The sequence below is a fragment of the Natator depressus genome, chromosome 11 (genome assembly GCF_965152275.1).
Source record: "Natator depressus isolate rNatDep1 chromosome 11, rNatDep2.hap1, whole genome shotgun sequence".
Lineage (NCBI taxonomy): Eukaryota > Metazoa > Chordata > Testudines > Cheloniidae > Natator > Natator depressus.
In genome coordinates, this window is record NC_134244.1 from 46,775,796 (window position 1) to 46,796,030 (window position 20,235).

General features: G+C 40.2%; 1 protein-coding gene across 3 annotated transcripts in view; it reads right to left on the minus strand.

Moving 5' to 3' along the window:
• PDE1A (phosphodiesterase 1A) overlaps window positions 1-20,235 on the minus strand; it is a 350,612-nt gene that overhangs the window by 15,629 nt on the left and 314,748 nt on the right. For all 3 annotated transcript variants that reach the window (XM_074967720.1, XM_074967722.1, XM_074967721.1), the window contains 5 exons: window positions 13,638-13,739; window positions 13,402-13,522; window positions 7,968-8,049; window positions 5,394-5,514; window positions 3,145-3,332 (listed from right to left, as the gene is read on the minus strand). In XM_074967720.1, coding sequence (XP_074823821.1) covers window positions 3,145-3,332; window positions 5,394-5,514; window positions 7,968-8,049; window positions 13,402-13,522; window positions 13,638-13,739 — 614 coding nt within the window. The remainder of the gene's footprint in view (window positions 1-3,144; window positions 3,333-5,393; window positions 5,515-7,967; window positions 8,050-13,401; window positions 13,523-13,637; window positions 13,740-20,235) is intronic.

Below are 20,235 nucleotides of genomic sequence, written 5' to 3' on the forward strand. Positions count from 1 at the left end.
AACAGTGACTGGGCCAGAGGGCCAAGTTACCAGAAGAAAGATCATCACAGAGCGAGCAATGAGCAGCAAGGGGGATGCATCTATGATGCTACATTCCCAAACCTAAATGCAAAGAGAAGCACTAGCGGTAAGTGGTAACCCCGTTGCAGTAACTTTAACTTGTGTACCAGAATCTAAGCTTCCATTTAAAAAACATTAAGTCCCCAACCCTTACGGCTGTGAAGATAACCCTGAGCAGTGCAAAGGGTTTGGACTCTAAAGCAAAATCTGGTCAACGGTCTTTAAACACCTTTTCTCTCTTCTGAAGAGAAAGAAAATAGGGCCTTTAAACTGGCTGCAAACAAAATTGCTCCAAAAGAAACAGAGATTTATGCTGAAGATATTAGCACTGCCTCTGTGAGAAGCCAAACTTCTCCAATAAAGCCATTACATGCTCATTTACCATTCCCTGCTGCTAGCTTGCACTTCCTTTTTATATGGCTCCAGGCTGGCATCCTGGGAGACTAACAGGTTCCAGCTGTTTTGCGGTTCGTTGGGTAACCCTTGCCTCTCTCTGTATAGAACTCTAAGGTTATCTAACCCAGATACTCTTGCCCATTCCAAGATGCAGATGGATACTATAGCTTGTATACCAATCCTCATAATGGCATCAAATATATGATATTCAACCATCTAACATGTATCCATTTTATGCCTACCAATACACAACATGAGACTCAGTGGACCCCTATGTTTCCTGCAAATGCTACAGTGAATCCCCAGTACACATTTCAATAGACTAAGCACTCTACTGAGATGACATCTGCAGGGTGTTTATTAATAGTAGTAGTTAGTAAATATCATGAGCCATTTCAGTTTACTTAAATTCCCTGTAAGCTTGGCTTAAGGACCATGCATGCTAAACTGTCAATTTGTGTTCAGAAGGATTAAAGTGCATGATAGCACAGATCATGTTCAGCTGAGAGGTTTCGATTTCAGCCCATCCAAAGAAGTAGTGAAATGTAAGCATGTAATTGTTCAAACAGAGGTAAAAGCCACAAAAAGAGTATTCAGAGGCTTGGTTACAAATACTAAAGGCTTTTATGACTTCAGTATTGTGGCACAAATACTGTTCCAATAAGTCATTCTTCCTATATAGGGCACCTTTAATATTTACCTGCTGATAGTGAACTACACCCCTGTGCAGAGGGCCAGCATAAGATATATAGACCACTAAATTCCCACTTAAACTACTTAAATGGTTCAAAGAAAAGGAGTACTTGTGGCACCTTAGAGACTAACCAATTTATTTGAGCATAAGCTTTCGTGAGCTACAGCTCACTTCATCGGATGCATCCGATGAAGTGAGCTGTAGCTCACGAAAGCTCATGCTCAAATAAATTGGTTAGTCTCTAAGGTGCCACAAGTACTCCTTTTCTTTTTGCGAATACAGACTAACACGGCTGTTACTCTGAAACCTGTTAAATGGTTCAGGCCTCAAAAAGGCCTAAAGCTGTCACTCAGCACAGAGGAATTCCAGCCAGAAACAGTAATAGGTGTACTCCAAAATATGTTAAATCTAAGTCCATATACAATGTTTACTGAGTACGACTCATTCATTCACAGTTTGTAATATTCTTTCTTAATTTTATTTTTAAAAAGGTAAGCAGAGACAATGACTACAACACTCAAACATAATAGCTGCTTTAATAGCTCTATAATGCAATCTAAATCCAAATATGCTTAGCAAAATAAGTAAGCAAAAAACCAAACTTCCAACACTCAGACAGGATGAAAGATTGCACAAAACAGGGCACAATACCTTATCAACTGGGAAGACCATGCTATATATTAAACATCAGATTATCAAACAGACAACAACCATAACCACCTCAGCATGAAACTGAATAGCGAAACGATGACCCCAAACACAGCATAATGAGGATTCTGCATACAGTTCAACTGAAAGAAGCCAAATCTATTCATTAATTTGTTTAGCCTTTTACATATGACTTCTGCATATCTAGCTATTTTTAATGAACTGTTACTCCAGTGGTTTATAATGAATGAGCCTTTTTTCTATGATCAGAATGAACCTTGCAGTGGAGTGGCTCTAAGGAGCCATTGCTTATTGTAGTGACAAGCTGTACTAGGAAGGTACTATAGACCGAGTACATTATGTCTGATTCAAATTGCACCTTGAGCTCATCTGTCACAACAGCACTTATTCCAGAGAAGACCACTAACCAAAACTGAAGAACCGTTGGCTAACCTGACAACTGAGTGAGTTATTTTTTTACTCTTTCAGTAGACAGCTAAGGGGTCTTTTTTCAGCCTTGTTGGGGTCTGGTGCATAATGTGACTGCCCCGATGTTTAGATCCATAGATCCACTTAAATGACTGTTAGAGTGGTATCCCAAGTAGACTGAAATACTACATTTTGCTTCCCACAACAAACAAAGCCATTTTAAATCCTGCATCTTAATTTCTAAGTTTTTTAAGATTTATAGCCTGCTCCTCCATTACTTTGAGCACAAAGCCTCCATTAACATTTTGGCCCTGTTGACTATAATCGCATTGTTGTAACAATTTGCAATAAAAAAATTGGACAATGGTGTACCAAGGTATGCAGCACATTTCCTACACTGCAGCTTATAAAAATCTTCCCAATTCATATTTAATCTTGCCATGGCAGGCACAGAATACTTTTAACCTATGATTTTGGCTAATACAGTATGTATTCAAAGTGGACAGCAGTCTGAAGGTTATAATTGAATGTAGAGTATCGCATAATCCCCGCCCCCCTTACCCCCTTTTCTAAATGGCACTTTCTGAAGAAGTGGCTGTTGAGAAGCACAGTGCTTTAATATGGAGAGTCTGGCATTTCTTCTCCTCCCCTGCTCACACAAATCTATTTGTGTTTCACAGGACAAAACATAAGCAGAAACAGGACTAGTATTGCACATAAAGAATTGCAAACATATGTAATAAGCTGAAAAGTGAAGCCACCACTGCAAACATTATAAATAAGGAATATGAACGTACGACAGCTAGATGCATTTTTATAGATCAAGAGGGGGTTTGAAGGATAAAATGAACATGTGCTGTAGGTAAACGAGGGTTTTGGGAATAACTTAGAGGACATTCCCAATGGGTTTATCATACCTTGCACAGCTAACTCTTTCCATCTTTCTTTATTTTCTTGAATGATCTGCACCAAGTTGTCCTTAAAGCTGGATAGGTCTACAGTTGCTAAAGAATTGTCTGTGCAAGTCCCTCCATCACTTGTAGTACTTTTAACACTGGGTCTTCTTTGTGCATCAGCATTGCTTAGTGCTCCCAAGCTATGCTGGCTAGAGAAATAAGAAAACTCTACATTATGAAAAGAGTTGAGGGTCTCCATTACATAAAAACAGTTCATTCACGTTGATTATTCTTTAGGATCTATATATAAAACACTAACTAGAAAACTGGTCTCAGTCAAGGAAAGTATAAGACATATTTCCTTATGAAATGAATTGGTTCCTGTGACCAATTCTTAATGCCACATTTCTAGGAAATTACTATGAAAATGGGGCAGTGCTCCAACCTCCTGGCTAATTACTTGGAAGAATTTTAACAGACCAAGTTTGGTAGCACCTTTCTCTGCAACCCTTTGGAATGCGCTGGGCTGTTGTGGAGAGACATCTGCTGCTGATCCATGCCGGAAAAGCAATACATGACAGAGCAAATTCTGCTTTTAGATGCATGTGGTTGCCTCCAATTGGGAGCAAACCGCAGGAGCTCTGTGCATGTTATCTAAAGGCAGGATTTGGTTCAATTACCTTCAACCCCACTGCTTCAAAACACATTTAGTAAAGCAGGACTAAGTGTTAAGACATGTGTTGAAATATTAATAACAAAATTTGGCATCATCCACCAAGCAACAGGTAGTGCATCAGGTCAGAGAATGTGTGTGTGTACATGTGAGAAATGGATATATCCAAAATGAATTCTCTTAACACCAAAAGGTGGGGCCTATTTTGTGGCCAGGCCCCAAGTCATGTCATACCAGTTTTTGTTTTCCACATAATACTGTTTGCCTGATATGATCTCCAAGATTTAGCACAAAAGAGTTAATATTTGAATGCACATAAATGGGCTCCAATTTTCCCAGCAAAGTTACAAGTAACATTTCATTGAAGGTATAAGTACAGTGTAAGGAATTGCAAATTAGAACTTCCCTGTGCCCCAGAGGTGTTAAAAGGAAACGGCATGGTGTATTTCTAATGTTTTATTCAGTCAACAACTTAAAATTTACTCCATCTGTAATGCTGACAGACCCCGGTGTCGGCGGGCAGAATTGAACCGGGGACCTCTGGAGCTTAGTGCATGAGCCTCTACCGCATGAGCTAAAAGCCAAGTGCCTGCTAGCTAAGGCTGTAGAGCAGTCTCATTTTCTCTCTCTCTTTAAGCGGTCTCAGTGCCACTAGGTGGGACAGAACAACACAGCCAGTAGGTGTGTGGGTTACACATACATTAGTGGTTTCCAGCTACTGGTATATGTGCATCAATGCTGGTACAGACTTCTGCGTATAATATTCTAGGCTCCCCATTCCTTCTATAGGGCCTACCTCTGCATCCCTTATTTAAACAAATCTCCCTTTGCAGCCAGTGGGAGTTTTGTACAGACAAGGCCTGCAGGATCAGGTACCTAATGATGAACCTCTGTGCAAGACCCCAGTAGAATGCTTCTGCTCACCTCTCATTCAGTTATGCACACTAATGTGAAACTGGGGGTTGAAGCTGCCTGAACTCCAATCGGAATAAAAGTGAGCAGTTAAATAGTATGTGGCACCACTGATGTTTTAGTCCAGCACAGTTGCCCAAAGTGGCTGGGAACACAGCCCGCAACAGAAATGCACGAAGAATAAGTTAATTCTAGCAAAGCAAAGTTACAGCCACATCATTCTGACACTACCAAATCTAACCAATATACTAAGGAATTATTGCACTGCAGTGTTTTTACAGTAGTATACTACAGTGAAGGGTTAAATCCACAGATTAAAAAGAAAATGTGATAATAGACACTTCCTGAGTTTTGCTTTAAGAAGAAATGGCTAGTATCTTTAATGATGGAAGAGAACCAGCAAACATTTTATTTTTGTATGTCCTGACGAAAATTCAACTTCATGTCCTTACAGATGAGTACTTTGTTCTTTATTGTGTTTTTTGCCCTTCCAAGCAGACAGTGTCCTTGGCCAGTACAGGAACATAGTAGACAGCTGCAATTACCAGATATTGCCACTAGGTGGTAACACAGTATAACTATTTACATCAGACTTCTGCAACTATGAACAGATTAGAAAATACGCTGCTGTTGCTAATGATGTTAGTTAAAAGAATCACAAAGTAAAAGGAGAAAATGTTCAAACCTGGGTGTCCCAAAGGCAGAACTTTCAGACTTTGAAGCTTCCTCTATAAGAGGAATAATAATTTTCTCCATTGAGTCCGTTAGAAGAGAAAACGTGGGCTCTACTATGAAATCGATGAAACCTGAAAAGCAGAACGAGATGAATTCAGGTTGTACATTTTTCTGGGTCTCAAAGTCAACAACTAGTCTCTGTCTTTATTCACAAACTGGCTCCAACTTCAGAAACCACAGATTAGCAAAACTCTAAAGAGAAATGTCACCCAATGATATCCATAATGTCTGATCAAGTTGGAAAAAATTGGACTTCTAGGTTTTAATATCAGGATAATATTCTGAAGACAAATGCAATCCAGATTCAATATACGTGGGATATTTTTTTCTTTCTCAGTGTAATTTCCATAGTTATTAGTCTGCTGAGGAAAACAAAAAAACCACCTGGAGAGGTACAGGAGTAACCAAGTGCTAATATTTGCAGCTTTTCACTCCTGCCTCCAGTGAACCAAGTGCATTTCACAATAAGTTTTTCATTGGAGACCGGGATTAATTACTGAATAAAAGGGAAGCCAAGACAGAGCCAATGGGCAAGAAGTCAGTCTACCAATGTTTCCATTCAGAGCCTCACGCTAATGAGTCAATATTCCAAATTGCTGTTTATTATTCTGTGGAAGTAAAGTGTTATTTCAAAGTGTGTAGGAGTGTTCTGTCAAATCAGTGAAGAGAACAAGTAATATCCCTGGGAGACAGCATTCATCCCACAGCTCTGAGATGTCAGCGCTGAACAATGTATTTTACATTTGAAAGTGCTCATCAAGATAGAGAATGACATAGCTAGAGAGAATGAGGCATTATCCTCTGCTGAGCACTTAACAGAAAAAATGTAGGTAGAACATGAGATAGCTACCGATTTCAGGCTCTCTTCACACTCTAACTAATGTGCCATAGCACAAAGGTGAGCAACAGGCATAAACTCAAGTACATTGCCACTTGAGTCTGGCTAGCAATGGAATAGGAGATGTATTAAATTACAAGATAATACTGGAGGATACTGTTCAGTTCAAGGATATGACATCTTAACATACAGGATCTCCCGGTCCCAGGATTATTTGGGGGACATGTTGACATCTGTGAAAGGCATTTTTCTAGGCATGCTTTCCTCAGCAAACTTTTAGAGTTCATATGGTTATTGGCTCCATAAAACTTAAAAGTAATTATTTTTATCCCTATTGTACAGATAATGGGGGAAGGCAAGGGCCTGCATTTCATCTTTGAAAAATCAGGCCCTAATTCACTATCCCAAGGCTACACATTAAGGCTCTTTACTTCGAATGTAAGCTCTTCAGAGAAGATACTATCCTTTCTTTAGGTGTTTATACAATGAGACCATGATCTTTGACTGGGGTCCTTAAGTGGTACTGAAATACAAATGATTATTATCTAATCACAATAGGTCCTAACCAGCCAAACACCTACAGTAACTCCTCACTTAATGTCGTAATTATGTTCTTGAAAAATGCAACTTTAAGCAAAATGATATTAAGTGACTCCAATTTCCCCATAAGAATTAATGTAAATAGGGGAGGTTAGGTTCCAGGGAAATTTTTTCGCCAGACAGAAGACTTTATATACATAGACAGTATAAGTTTTAAATAATTTTAAGCAAACAATTTAATACTGCACTCACCAATGATGATTGTGAAGCTTGGTTGAGGCAGGGGCGTAGCAGGGTTGGGGCGTGGGGGCTTGCCCCACTCCACCCACCGGGCGTTCCAGCTGGGGAATGGTGTCGGGGAGCCGGGGCTTGCCCGCTCCCTGGCTGGAATGCTGGGCGGGCAGAGTAGGCAAGCCCCAGCTCCTTGACCCTGCTACCTGACAGGAGCACCAGGCGGGTGTTGAAAGGGGGAATGTAAATAATATTATACCCATATTTCAGCTGGATTAAGTGAGATAGGAAATCACTTGCCTAAGGTCACACAGTGAGTCACCAAGTCACCAGCAGTGCTGGAGATAGATGCCAGGAGCTTGTTTGAAGGGCCTTTTGAAAATAGTGAGTTACTTGTATCCAGCCAGCTTGACTCTATGGGTATATCTATGCTGCAATAGGGATGGTCTCAGAGCCTGGCCTGAGCCTGAATGTCTATACTGCAATTTTATAGCCCTGCAAGCCCAAGTCAGCTGACCCATGCCAGCCACAGAGTATGTCTACACTGCAGTAAGACCTATGTGACTTTGAGTAGGTGACAACTTCTCCATGCTTTGCTTTACCAAATTCTAAAATGCCGATAGTAACAGCTGGACCCCAAGAGTTCAGATTTCCAGTACCCTGATCTAACCACTAAACATACTGTCCCATATGCTTCATATGCCATGCTGAAAGAGCTTAATGTCCCTTTGGACAACAGCATGTCACGGGTGTAATATGCTCTGATTTCTGTGAGTAAATGTGGAGAAAGAAACACGTTGTTTATAGTAGTATCTACAGCTTTTTTAAAAACATCGTGCACAGTGTGTGAATGGAGGATGACAACACTGCATGTGCCCACATTTATGAGAAAGAGAAAACAGCACTGATCATTACCTATTTGGGACTGAGCCACCATGGTAGATTTGCGGTCACAGAGTGGGGAAAATGGTAGCCCTAAAGCAGCCTCCTTGTCTCCCTGGAAAAAGCAATATTTCATATTATAAGAATACATATACAAAGGAGAGAGCCTGAACACTGCTCTCTGACCAACTACTTCTACAATTCACTTCTTTTCCTAAACTAAAACAAGCTGTGGGTAAAATAAATCTAATATTGTTTTTTAAATGAAAAAGAGAGTAGAAAAGGAAAAGTCAACCTTATAACTTAATTTTAACCATTTGTATTGAAAAGAATATGTTGAAAGCAAAGATCTTGTCAAGACCAAAGCATCTGCCACTGTGATTTAGTATTTGTCAGGGAAGGAAAATAAAAAGCATGTTTTATAAGGAGACCTTCTGCAGCCTCACAGCTTGGACTTGGAGCACCCAGAGATCATTCAACTTAACTTCTCTTGAAGAGACGGGGTGGGGGAAAGAAGGGGAAGCCGACCATTCTGATATTTTCCAAACTGCATTTTAGAATGCTGGGGGCTCATTGATATCCTGGACATTTATTGATATCCTGGACATTCATTGATAAATTTGTAATTGTAGAATTAAGTCGATTTGCAGGTGCATTTAAAATATAGACCTTTGATATTCTTATCATTTCGCACCAAATGATAATAAGGAATGGATGTAAGAAAAGCACAAAAAAAATTTCAGTATGACTGCTTAAAAACAGCCTCAGAGATAGAAGAATGTGCTTCAAATAGAAATGGAGGGTTTCACCACTTCTTCCCTTAAAGTCCAATTGAATCGTATAACCTAAGTGAAGCTGTGGATAGATATCTAGAGCCAGAGGAAGAGAGCAGAGAGAAAATATATAAAAAAAAACTATTGGTGGCCATACATATAGAATGGGCCCAGAGAGAAAGAAAAGAGACAGAGGACCAAATTACAGCTGACCTTGTGCTTTATGCCTGAAAGTGGTAGACTGCCCAGAGACCCCTTCCCTCACCCCGCCCACATAGAAGGTGCCCATAATTTAACTAAAGGGAACAGAAGAGAGCAGGAGCAGGTAGTATTACCAAAAGGAGCTAATGGTCCCCAGAAGTGAACCACATGAATATAAATGAAGGAGCTCCACTGATTTCAACTAGCTGAGGATTTGGTTCCATCAGCTTCTACTACACTAAAGGTTTTATTAAAAAAAAAAAATTGAGCTAACCAATCTGGCTTTGCTTTCACAGCTTAAGATGCCTCCAGAACTCCCCATTGGAACTGTGGCCTGATTATCTAACATCAAGAGCATGTTACTACTTACGTTAACATTGGGATTTTTGCCAGGGATACAGTTACCTAACATTTGAGAACTCAAAAGTCAGGAAATTCATGCAAGAGTTAAAATCACAGAACTAAAAATCTAAAAACTTAACTCTCTTGAGCTTATGCCTTAAAATACTTCTTTACTGCATCATGTATTTTTGACAATTCATCCAATATATAATGAAAACTGTAATTTCTTATACAATGTGTATATTGTAAATTGTGGTACAGGACCCAGTCTTAAGATTTGACATGATCTTTAATTCTCATGAGATATAAAAGTTAAGCAAGCTAAGTTTGAAGAAAATCAATAAAACAACTTAAAAATTATTATTTGAAAGTTGAAATTTTATTTGTTTGTTTTAAAATAAACTCCAGCCTAGAGCAGAATGCTGTCAGGGCTGGGTGCTTGGTTGAGTGACCTCAGCTGTATGTTTCTTTATCATTGTGCATTTGAGATGGATGGGTGTGGTTTGTGTGGTTTTTTTTTTTTTTTAAGTGAAAACAACTTTTTTATGATAATGTTCTAAGGCTTTGCCCTTGAAATTATTACTGATACATATTTTAAATCTTAGTGCCAGTTGAATAAAGTTTTCTAAGATAATGTCCATTTTCCATCTGTGCCCACTTTTAAAACTGCATATTAAAAACTCCTATGTTCTCAGAAACTCTCAGTTTCTGCTGCTTTTGTCTGTGTTGCTGTGTAAGCAGGCAAATGACATTTTAAAAAAATTTAAGTTCTGAAGTCTTGAAATGTCTTTATCATATTTGGGTCTTCTAACATGAACAGTGTTTTACTATTTGGAAATTAACCTTTTTGACTGACCAATGTAGTATAGAATACAACAAACATACAATAAATAAGTTTCCAATTCCTTGTCAATCCTAATGTATCATCATCATCATTATCACATATTTTATATGACAGGTTGGCTAACAGACATCAAGCTGGATGTCAGAGCTCAAGCTCTTCATGTTTCATTTCAGGTACTGATTTTATTACATCTATTTTATTTATCAAACCAGTTTGAGTTAAAACAAAGTATTAAGCCTTCACATGAAACTCAAACTGAATCTTGTTCAGAAATTGTAAGTTTAAGTTTTATTTTTTTATGGCTTTGCACCTTCTGGCTTTGGCTGAGACCAGAAACAGACAAACCAAACTAGTGTGAAATAGCTATTATCATCTAATTCCCAATCTGGATGGAAAAAGGAAATGAAATTCCAGCACATTTTCTACTTTCCATGGGCCCTGAGTTCAGTTAAATGTTACAACCTGATCCTGCCGTTCTTATATAGACGCTGAAATCAATGGGTGGGAGGTTTGGCTGTATACAGACTGCAAGACTAGACACTCCCCCTATTCCTCCCCTTTCCTCCCTCACCCCCCTCTCCCAGATCGTGCTTGTCTGCAACATATTTTAGAAGCTTTGGAGGTTCATCTATCACTAACATTAACTAGAACTATTCATATTAGAGATATGTGCAGCCTATATCCTGTCTCGACTGAGTGCACATTATCCCAGTTTCTGCTGTGTACATTTGAAATGAAGGTGCTATGAGAGAGTTTCATATTTTTATAATTATGAAATGCATAAGTGTACTTCAGTGACAAAAAATTGTTTTTAAAAAACTCAAGTCTTTGAGCAGTTTATTTATGATCCAGTACCATTTTATAGTGAAAGGATAAAGTAGTAATTAAAGCATTAACCGATCCTGTGCACTCAATGATCAAGGCAGTACAGAACTATATATTGTTAATGCTACAGCCCCGGCCTGAACATATTGCCTAACTGTTCCATGGAGTCTATGTATCCTGCCTCCCTATGTCTAAAATGCTTCTACAGTTGTTCATTTCTGACCTTCTTCTGAGTAATATTCATCTGGGTTGATGGTCCTCCCCTTTTCCTCCAGCATTCTATATCATCATCATTTCCATTTACAGTAAGAGGCACCAACTGGTAACTCCAGACTTCAAGTCCTGATGTTGAACTTAATTAATGATCTGCTGCTGCTCAACATTTCCACAAAACTGGGTTTGTTCATTATTTAGATTAAGGCACCAGTTCTCCACTCTCTCCAAAGGCAAATCAAAGAATCAGTAAGGTCCTGAAGTTTACTGTTCAAAATCAGTAGTAAGCATCTTTAGGAATTGAGTGAGAACTCTCAAGAGCAGATGGAATAAATTACTGACTCATTCATTGCTCTGACCCCTTCCAGTTTAATGTATGACTACTCCTGTTTGAAAGCCACAAGATATACCATAGCAAAAGGACAATCTAGATGGGCCAGGCAGCCAATATCTATCATTCCCTATCTGCTTTGTCAAAGATGTAATCACTGGAGGTGTTATGATATATCTAAATTAGGCTTTGATCAGTTTTTTTGATGGCTCTTTTTGTGACAACATTGCTGCTTCTCTCTGGGCCACCAGGTCCAATTTTAATTTAATCATTGTTGTTTTAAAAGTTTGTGCAGGGCCCAGATTCATAGGGATGGGCGCTATATCCCAAATACAGGGAGGTAGTTGCTTTAGTTACTTTGCTGAGTCACGAAGACACTGAAGTATCTATATATCTTTCTTTTCCTTCTGTAAGGATATATTTTAATTTAAAATAATTATGGTGGTCTAAGATGAACTATTCAAATGCTGTATAGAACAGTGGGGAAATGCCTGTTACCCCTTTGGTGACCATCTTATTCCCACCCCACTAAAAGCTACCTATTTAAAAGCAAGTTAATTTCAATGTTAATCTCTTCCTAAGAGGTGCCTAGAATATTCTTCTTAGTGCTATTTCTCCCACAGTGCTTTCTTACTGAGGGCATAGCTTAGTTGCATAGACTAAAATGCAGTTTTCTAAAATGTCCCCACTATTAAATTACCTATTTTTCCCATTCCACTATTGCTTCTTTGTTATCATTTTAATGGCCCATATCAGAATGATCCTCAACACTGAGATATATAAAAAGGAGGAGTTTAGAATCTATTTTTCTCTTATTTCAAGCAATTTCTAAATCCTGAACACAACAGAAAGCAAAAATCACTCACTCATAGTTAATTGGTAAAGTGATCACAGGGGGGGGTTTTATTGAGACAAACCCAGTTTTTCACGATGTCGTAGGATCCCAGACAATTTGTGCAAGACACCTGAAATGTCCTGTTTTTTTCATTTCACCACTTGAAATGTTTGCTTCCCCCCTCCCGCAACTACACAATGTTTGCTCAGTGGTATTGCTAGACAGTAGAATTTGCTCTGCGTTTACAAGCAACGGAGTGTTTGGAGTGATAGAAAGGTGGAACCAATGTAAACATTGTCAAAGCCCTTCTTCTTTACTTAAAATTAACATTAATTGCACTTGCTCACTGATTCAAGATAAACTCATTGTTTGTTACTAGAAAAAATTATCCACTCTGTGAAATAAACACACGTTGCTATTGAATCAGAAGCTGGCAATAGTACAACACCACACATTTTTTGAAAAGTGCATTTTGTCTTTTGTATGACTGTTTCACCGCCACAAAAAATACTGCCACGTTGCTGAGTCACTGTGTTTGATTCCAAAATTATGGCCACATTAGCAATAGAAAGATTGCCATTGACCTGAGTGGTCTGCAGATCAGGCCCACAAAGAGCATGAAAGGAAAACTCCATCATATCGATGTGGGATATGCACAGCACTAGCTCACAATAAGGGGAAAAGGGAAGACTTATGTAATATGATATGGATACAACATTCATCTGCCTTCTTTGCTGAACACACATCCTTCACATATCCAGGTACTCCCTCCTACCCAATACCTCTTTTTAGTTCAGAGTGTATACAGATCTCTGTCTAAAGAATGAAATCAGCTTGACAAATTATAATACTGTTACAGAAGAAAAAAAGCTAATGCTTTGGAGCCTGCCATCAGCTGAAATAGATATTAACCAACATCCTATTCATCTTACTCACATGAGTAGTTGTACTGAAGTCAGTGGGACTACTTCTGAAAGTGAGGCAAGCACGATTGTGATCACTTTACTAAATTATAACTGACAATATTCTCGCAGGTAGAATTATAAAATATCTAACAGTGTAACTAACACTTTAACTATGTTAACAGATTTTGAAAATGGCACCTGTCGAAAAAACTCTTCCATCAGTGCCGTTGTCCACCGGTAGTGCAGTTCCCAAGATTTTGCTGGGTGGCTTATGTCTGCTGCATGTAGAATCAAAGACATAGCTTTGGCTTTGTCTATCCTGTCAAATCAAGGACATGCTCCAATTATCTCAGAACAACAGCAACTGTTTAAAGTCTTTTCTTGTGCATGAACTCATTTGAAACTTCTAAAGAACAGAATGGAAAATAACCTACCCCTCTGTCTGCTGCAGAGTATGGCGCATTGTTTTAATTTGCTGGAAATGTCCTGACATATCTGTTGACAAGACCATCTCAATGACCAGGCTACGAAGCTCCCTGAAAGCAATCAAAAGCAAAGTTACTAATTACAAGTCATTTATTCTGTTTATGGAACATTTGCTTGGGAGGCACTGGTTAATTCATATCTTTCTAAACAAAAATGAACACTTTTTTTAATTAAAAAAAGCACTTCAAGACATGATTAACAACTGGAACCTTATGTCCCTAAGGGGATTCTGTGGCAACAGCATACTTCACAAAATCAACTCTGCAATTATTATTTCAGAGTCATGCTGTTTTGTGATTCCTCTTTTCTAGTGCATAAACTATAATTAAGTGCAATCCTGGCTATAACTCTTCTGCTTATTTCACCCCAGTACTAGGATCATCACATTCAGAAAGAGAGGGTACCATTCAGACCGTTGGGTCCACTACAACAACAGGAGGATATAAGCTTCCAATTTAGCATACAGCAGATACAATACTAATATTAGCTAGAAGGTTCAGGAGCCATTTAGGAGACTAAGAAGTGTCAATCTGAAATGTTAGGAATTCAGGCTATTTAAAATTCCTCTATTCTTTTCCCCTTTTTCAAGTTTGGTCAGAACAGCACCCGTGTCTAAATCCCCACCAGCTTAACACTATGGACCATTACAAACTAGCATAAATGCTTTCAGCCTAGACAGCTGATGGGAAGGGCCTATTCAGGGTAATGGGCCATTAGGAAAAACAACAGGCCTTAGGACAGGGGTTCCCAAACTTGGTTCATGGCTTGTTCAGGGTAAGCCCCTGGCCGGCCGTGAGGTGCTTTGTTTACCTGAGCGTCCGCAGGTATGGCCGCTCACGGCTCCCACTGGCTGCGGTTCGCCGTTTCCAGCCAATGGGAGCTGCAGGAAGCAACGCAGGCCAGGCCACCACTTCCCACAGATCCCATTGGCCAGGAACAAGCTGCAAACCAAGTTTGGGAACCCCTGCCTTAGGAGAAGCTTATCCCCGACATGGTGAGCCTTCCTGAGATCACTCCAGACAGCCTGTAAATAATGGCTGCTATGACTTAGCAGGTCATGCCAGGGGGTGTGACCAGACCACATGACACTGATCTCCATTTTGGGTACCTGTATTTTTCCACAAATTGGACTGGGAACTGTTTTTTGGAACAAAGGGTTCCCGCCATATGGAAAAGCTATATAAGGCAAGGAGTGACATCATCTGTCGTTCTTCACTCCTCCACAACTCAATACCTGGAGAAGCTCAGAAAGGACTTGGTACGGGGGTGGGGATCTCAAGTTGCAAAGCAAGTGCACCTTGTGCCTTAAGAATCTGCAAGCCTGCTTGTATCATCAGTCAGGGTTAGAAATTGCTAATTCATATCCAGTCTTTCTAGTATTTTAGAAGTATTTTCTAGTATTTTAGTTTGCAGTTTTGTTTATGTACTAGGTAATCTGCTTTGATCTGTTTGTTATCACTTAAAATCTATCTTTTTGTAGTTAATAAACTTGTTTTATGTTTTAATCTAAACCAGCGTGCCTTTGAATGGAAGTATCTGGGGAAAATTTCAGCTTGGTTTAACACAAGGGTACTGTGCGTATTCCTCTCCACATTGAGGGAGAACTGAGTAATAAGTTTGTACTGGTCGGGGTTTTGAGCAGGGCAGGATGGTACAGCTCTGGGGTCCTAGGCTGGGAAGCTGGGGGTTATCTTGGCTGCAGCTGATCTATTGTTGGTTCATGCAGTGGCTGGCCAAAGCCTGCATGCAACTGCAGCTGGGTGTGTCCCTGCCTGTGTGAAAGCTGGTGAGAATGTAGGACCGGGAGCAGTCTAAAGCCTGTCACAGCAGCACAGTGGGGAAGGTTCTCAGTTACTTCAGATAATTCTTTCCCAGGTGTCTGCCTGGTGGGTCTTTCCCACATACTCAGGGTCTAACTTGTCACCAAACGTGTGGTTGGGAAGAATTTTTTCCCAGGTCAGATTGGCAGAGACTCTGGTGGGATTTTTTTTCCTCCTTCCTCTGCAGCATGGGGCACAGGTTACTTGCAGGTTTCAACTAGTGTAAATGGTAGATTCTCTGTATCTTGAAGTCTTTAAACCATGTTTTGAGGACTTCAGTAACTCAGCCAGTGGTTAGGAGTCTATTACAGGAGTGGGTAGGTGAGGTTCTGTGTCCTGCAGTGTGGAGCGGGTCAGATTAGATGATGATGGTCCCTTGTGACCTTAAAGTCTGATCCTGTGAGAAAAATGTGGTATTCAGGAGGTTCTAGAACAAACCCTGTTAAACATTAGTGTGAAATCCTATGTTTATGCTTTTTACGATATGAGTTAATTGCAATTCTATTTAGAGGAGATGTGATGGTTTATTATAAGTTTTGAGGCTGAGCTCCCACAACAGTACGTTTAAGCTGGTGTCACTCATTAATTTCAATGGACTTACTACTGATTTGTACTGGTGTAACTGAGTGGAGATTCAGGCCTCCCTTTGCTATTCAAATAATGATGTGCAACCATGGCAACCGTGCTTGCCCTCCTAATATGACACTAATTAACCTGCATCCCAACTGTTCCTCCTGCACATTGCTTTGAACTTGTACCCTTCAAATGAAGCAAGCAATTTTTTGTAAGAAACAGTTGCATGGAAACTGAGGGGTTTATATTAGTTATACTCTTCTGTTTTGGGGGCAAATAGGAAAGAAAAAAACCTAACACAAACCTGAAACAAACTCCTACCCCCTGTTTCTACAGATTTTTATTTCCTTTGAACTTTCAATTCTTGAGCTCACTTTTAAGAGTAATCTCTGAGTCCCTGCTCACCATGAGGCCCCATCCCCTGCTCCTCCTGTTCCCCGCAAGGCCTTGGCCCTGGCCAGACTGGAAGCCTTAGCTGGGCTGTGGTAAGAACTGCCCAGGGAGTCTGAACCACTGTGGGGAGCCCCAGATCTCTCCCTGCCTTGGGTGGCACATCCAAGGAGGTGGGGATACAGGCTGGAGGTTGCTCTCGGACACCCCAGCACCCTGCGCAGGGCAGGTGGAGGGGCCAGGGCTCCCTGGGTGGTTCTTACCACAGCCCGGCTCTGGCTTCCAGATGGGAAGAGCAGGACCAGAGGGTGGGGGGTTGGGGGAAGAGGAGGGGCAAGGGGTGAGTCCATGGAGGGGGTGGGGTTCCTGCATGTGTCCCATGTTTGCTTTTTGAAAAGGTGGTCACCCTACTCGATACCCAGAGGTTGCAGGACAAAATGTCTACCACCACTACTGCCAGCAAAGACCACAGGGCACCCATTTCCCAGCATTGCTGCTGCCGTGTGAAACAGCTGACAGAATGAGGAGCCACTTAGAGGAGTATCACTGTACAGCTGGGGAGGTGGAAGCATGGCAGATCAAAGGATAATGGCTGGTGTGGAAAGGGAGACCAAATTCTGCTCACAATAATACCTGCACAATCCAATTATCTTCAGAGGAGTTGCATGATGTGAGAGCACATTTTGTCCACCATGTACATAAAGCTGCAGTACTGGCCCAGACTGAAGCCTCTCTGTGTAACACCTTCTTATTTGAATGTATTTGTTTATTTCCTCTTTGAAATGGGGCTGAAAGGATTGATGGATTTTTGGGCAGGGGAGGTAGGTAAGGGAGAAGAGTATGGAAAGGATGGATTTGGGGCAGGGGTGTGAGCTTGGGTTGAGAGAAAGAGTGAGGAATGACTATTCTACTTGGGGACTGTCACATGTATTACCCTCCGACAGAGCCCTTGTTACAATGTTGGCAGTACTTCACTGATTCAGACCCAAACCTTGTGTTTTAAACTTAATTGAGGCTGAGAGTTTATTAGCATATTCCCCCTGACCTTAACTGGTAGAAAAAATGGTAATGCAAAAAAAAAAATCTCAATCACTTTCCTTTATCTTGATGAAATAATTAGCAAAGCCATAGTTTAACCAGGCATGGGCATTAAAAAAAAAATCAGAACAACTGAAGAAAACAGGTCTGACAGTATTTAAATGAATCAGACAGGATGTGTGCTGAAAAAGTCGAACAAATTGTCATTTCAATTTACTGCCAATTTGCTTTATTGTAAGCTTCAAAGCTGCTATTTTAATGGCATGAATTTCAAAAAAGAGAATCAAAAAAGTTCATTCTATTAATAATTTAAAAAACTGAAGTGCTTCTTTCAAGTGGCTAAATGGATTTTCCACTGTGCTACTGAACCACTGCAAACCATAACAGAGAAACAAGAATATTTTTGAACTTACAAAATGAATACCAGGCGATCATCATTTTCCAACCTGACCCTCAAAATTAGGTCAACCAGTTCCATAAATTGTGTGGGTATTCAAATCAGCATTTAGGCATGCACAGATTTATTAGAGGTACCAATATTAAGTGCTGATTTATGTGACCAAATAGAGAATTGGATGCCCTACTTTAGCTCAAATAAGTAAATCCATTTATTCATGTTGAATATTGGTGATATTGTAGCAGAATTTTCAGAAGCCTTCACAATTAATGATACCTACCTAAAAGTAATAATTGGGCTTCCTGTCTCTATTAAATAAATGTATTGTAGTCTCATTAAAAGGGCCAAATTTATGCCCCCTACGGCTGCCATGCAACCTTGCTGACTTCTCGTGGGTTGGACGAGTACAACAGAGAGCAGAATCTGGGCACTGTGTAACCATTCCATATAAAGAAATTCTGATACAAATATCTATATTAAAACCACTAAAATAAATAGGAAATATAGAATAGGTCACAATGAAAGGAATTTCAAAAGCAAGAGCAAGCACAATTGGAGAGTAGCTGAACAACTTCTAAAAGAGCATACTAAATTAGCACTAAAGCAAAGAGAAATGTAAGAGAAAGAGACAGGGAGCACCACTGAGCGAAAGCGTAAAGGAGCCACATTGTGTACAGCCCAGCATAAAAAAGACGGAAAGTCAGTATGAAGATTGATCAGTCTTGGTAGAAAAGACCATTTTAGAAATACATGTCTATGCTACAAAAACTACACTATTACAGTCCCGATCCTGAGACCTGCTCTGCTCCAGTCTCCCAGTGCGAAGCAGCATGGAGCCGAGAGATCTGGGTACTGGAGGTTTCTCCCAGCACTGAGGAATCCTCTGCTGTCATAGGGGCTCCTCTTCTCCCCTCCCCCAGCCACCTGAGGAAGGAGGAGTGGCTGGGATGCACTGGATCCTGTTGATCCCAGGCTGCTAGCGTGGCCTCTGGGGGCAGCGGGGTGTAAATTCAGGCAGTGTCCAAGTTGCACTGATTTATGTCGGGGACTGGCCCAGTCCTTGGTGACCCCAAGATCAGGGAAGCACAGAGGTGTCTTTGCCCCGGGCCTTTACTGACTGTAGCTCGGCTGGACCAGATTCTAGTCCTATATATCTTAAGGCCCTTAGATAACATGTTAATAGGTGTGACAAACATCTTGCTAGGATACAATATCTATGGGAAAAAATAAAGACAAAAAGTACTAAACTACTGACTCCACATCTCCGTGTAAGTGGCATAAAGATTCAGAATCTTTCACCTCTAAGTGACACAAACTGCTGGGGACTGAAAGGTATCAGCATCTGAAAGTTGTTTGCTGGCTCTTCTACATCCCCAGAACACAATCACTTTCTTTGTATTCAGTGGCAGTCTAAGCAGAGGGATCACAGAGACGGAACTACCCTTTCAATCCTCAGAAGGTAGAAGAACAATGTTAAGTCATACTGGCAGAGGCAGTGTGGATAAGAGAATACTCTCATAGCACAAGTTTAAAATCAGTTTCCAGAGCTATTGATCTTTGTCCAGAACTAAATTCATTTAAAAAATTTAAGGACAATGAATGAGAGTAAGTGTGCTCTGAAAGAAAAAATAAAGTCAAAAACATGTAGCAGTCCACCTCAATCGTAGAGATGAAAAAAATACTTTATGTATGAGGTCTGCCACAACAATTAAGGGTAATTAATGGATTAAAAATCAATAGGTTTTAACTCCCTGTATTGTTAAATATTAACACCCTGATTGTCTATAAGCCAGTTTTACATATTCCATCTCTGAATTCAGCTACATGGAAATGAATTGCCTAACGATGATCTGATTCCAAAGAGGAAATAAACGATTACATGCAAATAAGAAGGTGTTATACAGCGAGGCTTATGTCTGGGCCAGTACTGCAGCTTTATATACATGATGGGCCAAATTGTACTCTCATATCATGCAACTCCTCTGAAGACAATTGGATTGTGCAGGTATTACTGTGAGCAGAATTTGGCGCTCTGTCTTTAGTGACACCATTCCCAGAAGCAATGTTCTCCAGATGCAGCACACCTGCCTGCCAGTGATGCCACAATACAGCTTTTGGTTACATATTTTAGGGGTACTTGAATGATAACAGCTATACCGACAGCAACGCAGGAAGACTTGTATTTTGCGTGCTCTGCATGCACCATAGCAACTTCCTTAATAATGGAAGACCTCAAGGCAGTCCTGACAATTATCATTTGTGAGATTGTGGCTCGAGTTATTGTGAAATGTCAGTTACAGTTCTGATCATCTCTTTTAATGCCCACTT